This window comes from Gossypium hirsutum, chromosome A10 (assembly GCF_007990345.1).
Source record: "Gossypium hirsutum isolate 1008001.06 chromosome A10, Gossypium_hirsutum_v2.1, whole genome shotgun sequence".
In the NCBI taxonomy this organism is placed as follows: domain Eukaryota; kingdom Viridiplantae; phylum Streptophyta; class Magnoliopsida; order Malvales; family Malvaceae; genus Gossypium; species Gossypium hirsutum.
Window position 1 is genome coordinate 97,187,395 of NC_053433.1, and position 2,443 is coordinate 97,189,837.

Here is a 2,443-nt window from a genome sequence, read left to right on the forward strand (position 1 = left end):
TAAATATTGTTACTAAATATCTTCTTCTTCTTCTTGTTGTGAAAATGGTATTTAATTATAAACACTAACTAAATGATCCCAAAAAAAAATATGGACAAGTGAAAGAAATAAAGAAAAAGAAAATTAATGATCCTTAATGGCAAGTAGTAATTTGTTTATTCTTTATAGATTACTAATTCTTCATTCCCTCCAGAATAATACCAGTAAAATGCAGTCCAGATAAAACAATATTTTCAATTACTATGAAATGTTTTGTCGTTTTGAAACACAACAAACCTGCAATAAAATCATAAAACTCTTTGGAATTTTACTAATTTTATTTTATTTTATTAAAAAATGCCAAATTTAAACATAGTTAAATCAATTGATTTATGTAGTTGTAATTTTAAAATATAATAGAATCCATGTATTTTTATTAAAAAAATGAATCAAACTGTAAAATACCATGAATGGTCTCCATTATTGTTTTGTTTTTTTTAATATTTATTTTAGTTATCCTAAATGTTAAATGAGAAGGGAATAAAGCAAAACCATGGGCTCCTCTACCAATCCCATATATGTTCAAGGCAAAAATAGTTAAAAGACAAGGAAAAGCTCTTTTGGCTTCATTCCAGCATGCAAAACGACAGCGCATGGCACCGTCATTACAAAATTAGCCAAGCCTACACTGGAAAAATACAATTGAAATTAACCAAAATGAAAAAAAAAAGTTTTCCAGTTCTTGGCAGCTGCATAGGTTTCTCAATAAGCTTTGCGATGATGGCGAGAGCCTGAAGAAGAAGAAGGTGAAGGTGTTGAAGGTTTAATTTTCATGGAAGCCAAACAGCAATTTTCTTTCTTCAAACTCTCTTCTTCATCCATGAAAATTTGCCTGCACCTACACTCCACGCTACAAAAACCCCTATCCCCCCTACCAACAATCACAACAACAACAAAAGAAAAACCATGAATCAATCATACAGAAAGAAACAGTCGACAAAAAAAGAAAAAGGAAAAAAAAAACATACTTGTACATGTAGATGTCTTTTCCAGGCAAAAGTTTTTGTTTGCAAAGGAAGCATTGTTCAAGAAAGGAAGGAACCATGTGAGAAGTGGTGGTAGGAGGAGACAACCTAGAAGAGCTCGAAGAAGATGAAGAAACTTTGCTGCTGGTGTTGATTAACATGGTTGTTTTGCTAATAAGTTGCGGGGTTTTTTTACTGAATATGTTATGGTTACCACTCTTTTGATTCTCCAAAACTACACTCAGTCCCACCATCTTTTCATTCCTTTTTGGGAGAGTGATGTGGTTTGTTTGGATGAGAGAAAAATATAAATCGAAAGAAGGGAGTTATAAAGAGCGGAGGGAAGAGGAGGGGGTTGATACAGCAGTAGCAGTAAGAAAGGACGATTTGTGTAGCCAAGGATTTGACTTTGTACTGCTTATTCTTTTAACTGCCACGCATCCCACTTATTATCCCTTTCATTTCAAGTTTCTTTTCTTTTCTTTCTTTCTCATTATCCATTTTTTTAACCTTTTCTTTATTTTACTTAATTCCATTGCACATTATGAGTTAATTTTGGGTGCAGCATCCTCTGTTGTAGACATCCAGTTGAAATGTTAATGAAAAATAATCATTTTTATATAATAAACAGGTGAAAGTAGAATTCTTTTGGAGGAGAAGAAATTAAATTTTATATTTTTAAGATAGTTAAAATATAATTTTATTATTGTATTCAAGTCTTGAAAATGATTAAATTAAAATTTCATTATTTTAGAGGGTTAAACTATAATTTTGCTATTATTAAGTTATACCTTTATAAATTTTGAAGGGGCTAAAATAAAAACTAGGACCCTTACCTCCTGCCCCTTTCTTCACTTTAACAATAAATGTTAACTTTATTACAATTTGATTCTTTCTATTAATTCACGATTAAATTGATTAATTTAATATGATAGAGACACTAAGCCTTATTTTATTCAATTCCTATAATAGAGGGACTTTGCGAGTACTTTCACCATTAAATTTTAATTTACTCTATCAACTTCAAAATCTTTTTATTGAACCCCAATTTACAGTATAGTTCAAATTAAGTGTTTCCATCAATCTAGTCATTAATTTGGTTGTTAAATATTAACTTGTATTTCATATTCAAATAGATATTTATTAATCCAAATGAGTTTTTTTTTATTATTAAAAAAAACTCATGTCAAAGGACTTAATTGAAAGGATATTTTAATTTGAAAGTTCAATTAAAATATTTTAAAATTAAAAAAATTGACTCAAATTAGAATTCCAAAAATGAACTAACTACAATTATGATTTGTTTTAGAGTGACATAGGGTGGTAAAGCAAATAGTTTTGTCACGATTATTACTACTTGGATTTTTTAAAAGGAGAATAAATCACAATAAATAAAAAAAGGCATATGTTATTCAAATAAGAGCCGACGAATGTACTTT

At 29.2% G+C, this 2,443-nt stretch overlaps 1 protein-coding gene across 1 annotated transcript; it reads right to left on the minus strand.

Annotated features, from left to right (window-relative positions):
• Nucleotides 1-576: 576 nt before the first annotated feature.
• Nucleotides 577-1,427, minus strand: LOC107925400 (FCS-Like Zinc finger 15). Its single transcript, XM_016856061.2, has 2 exons — nucleotides 1,008-1,427; nucleotides 577-910 (listed from the first exon to the last, which is right to left on the minus strand). Exons 1-2 carry the CDS (start codon nucleotides 1,256-1,258, stop codon nucleotides 742-744), a joined length of 420 nt encoding a protein of 139 aa, XP_016711550.2. The 5' UTR covers nucleotides 1,259-1,427; the 3' UTR covers nucleotides 577-741.
• Between the last annotated feature and the right edge of the window lie 1,016 nt (nucleotides 1,428-2,443).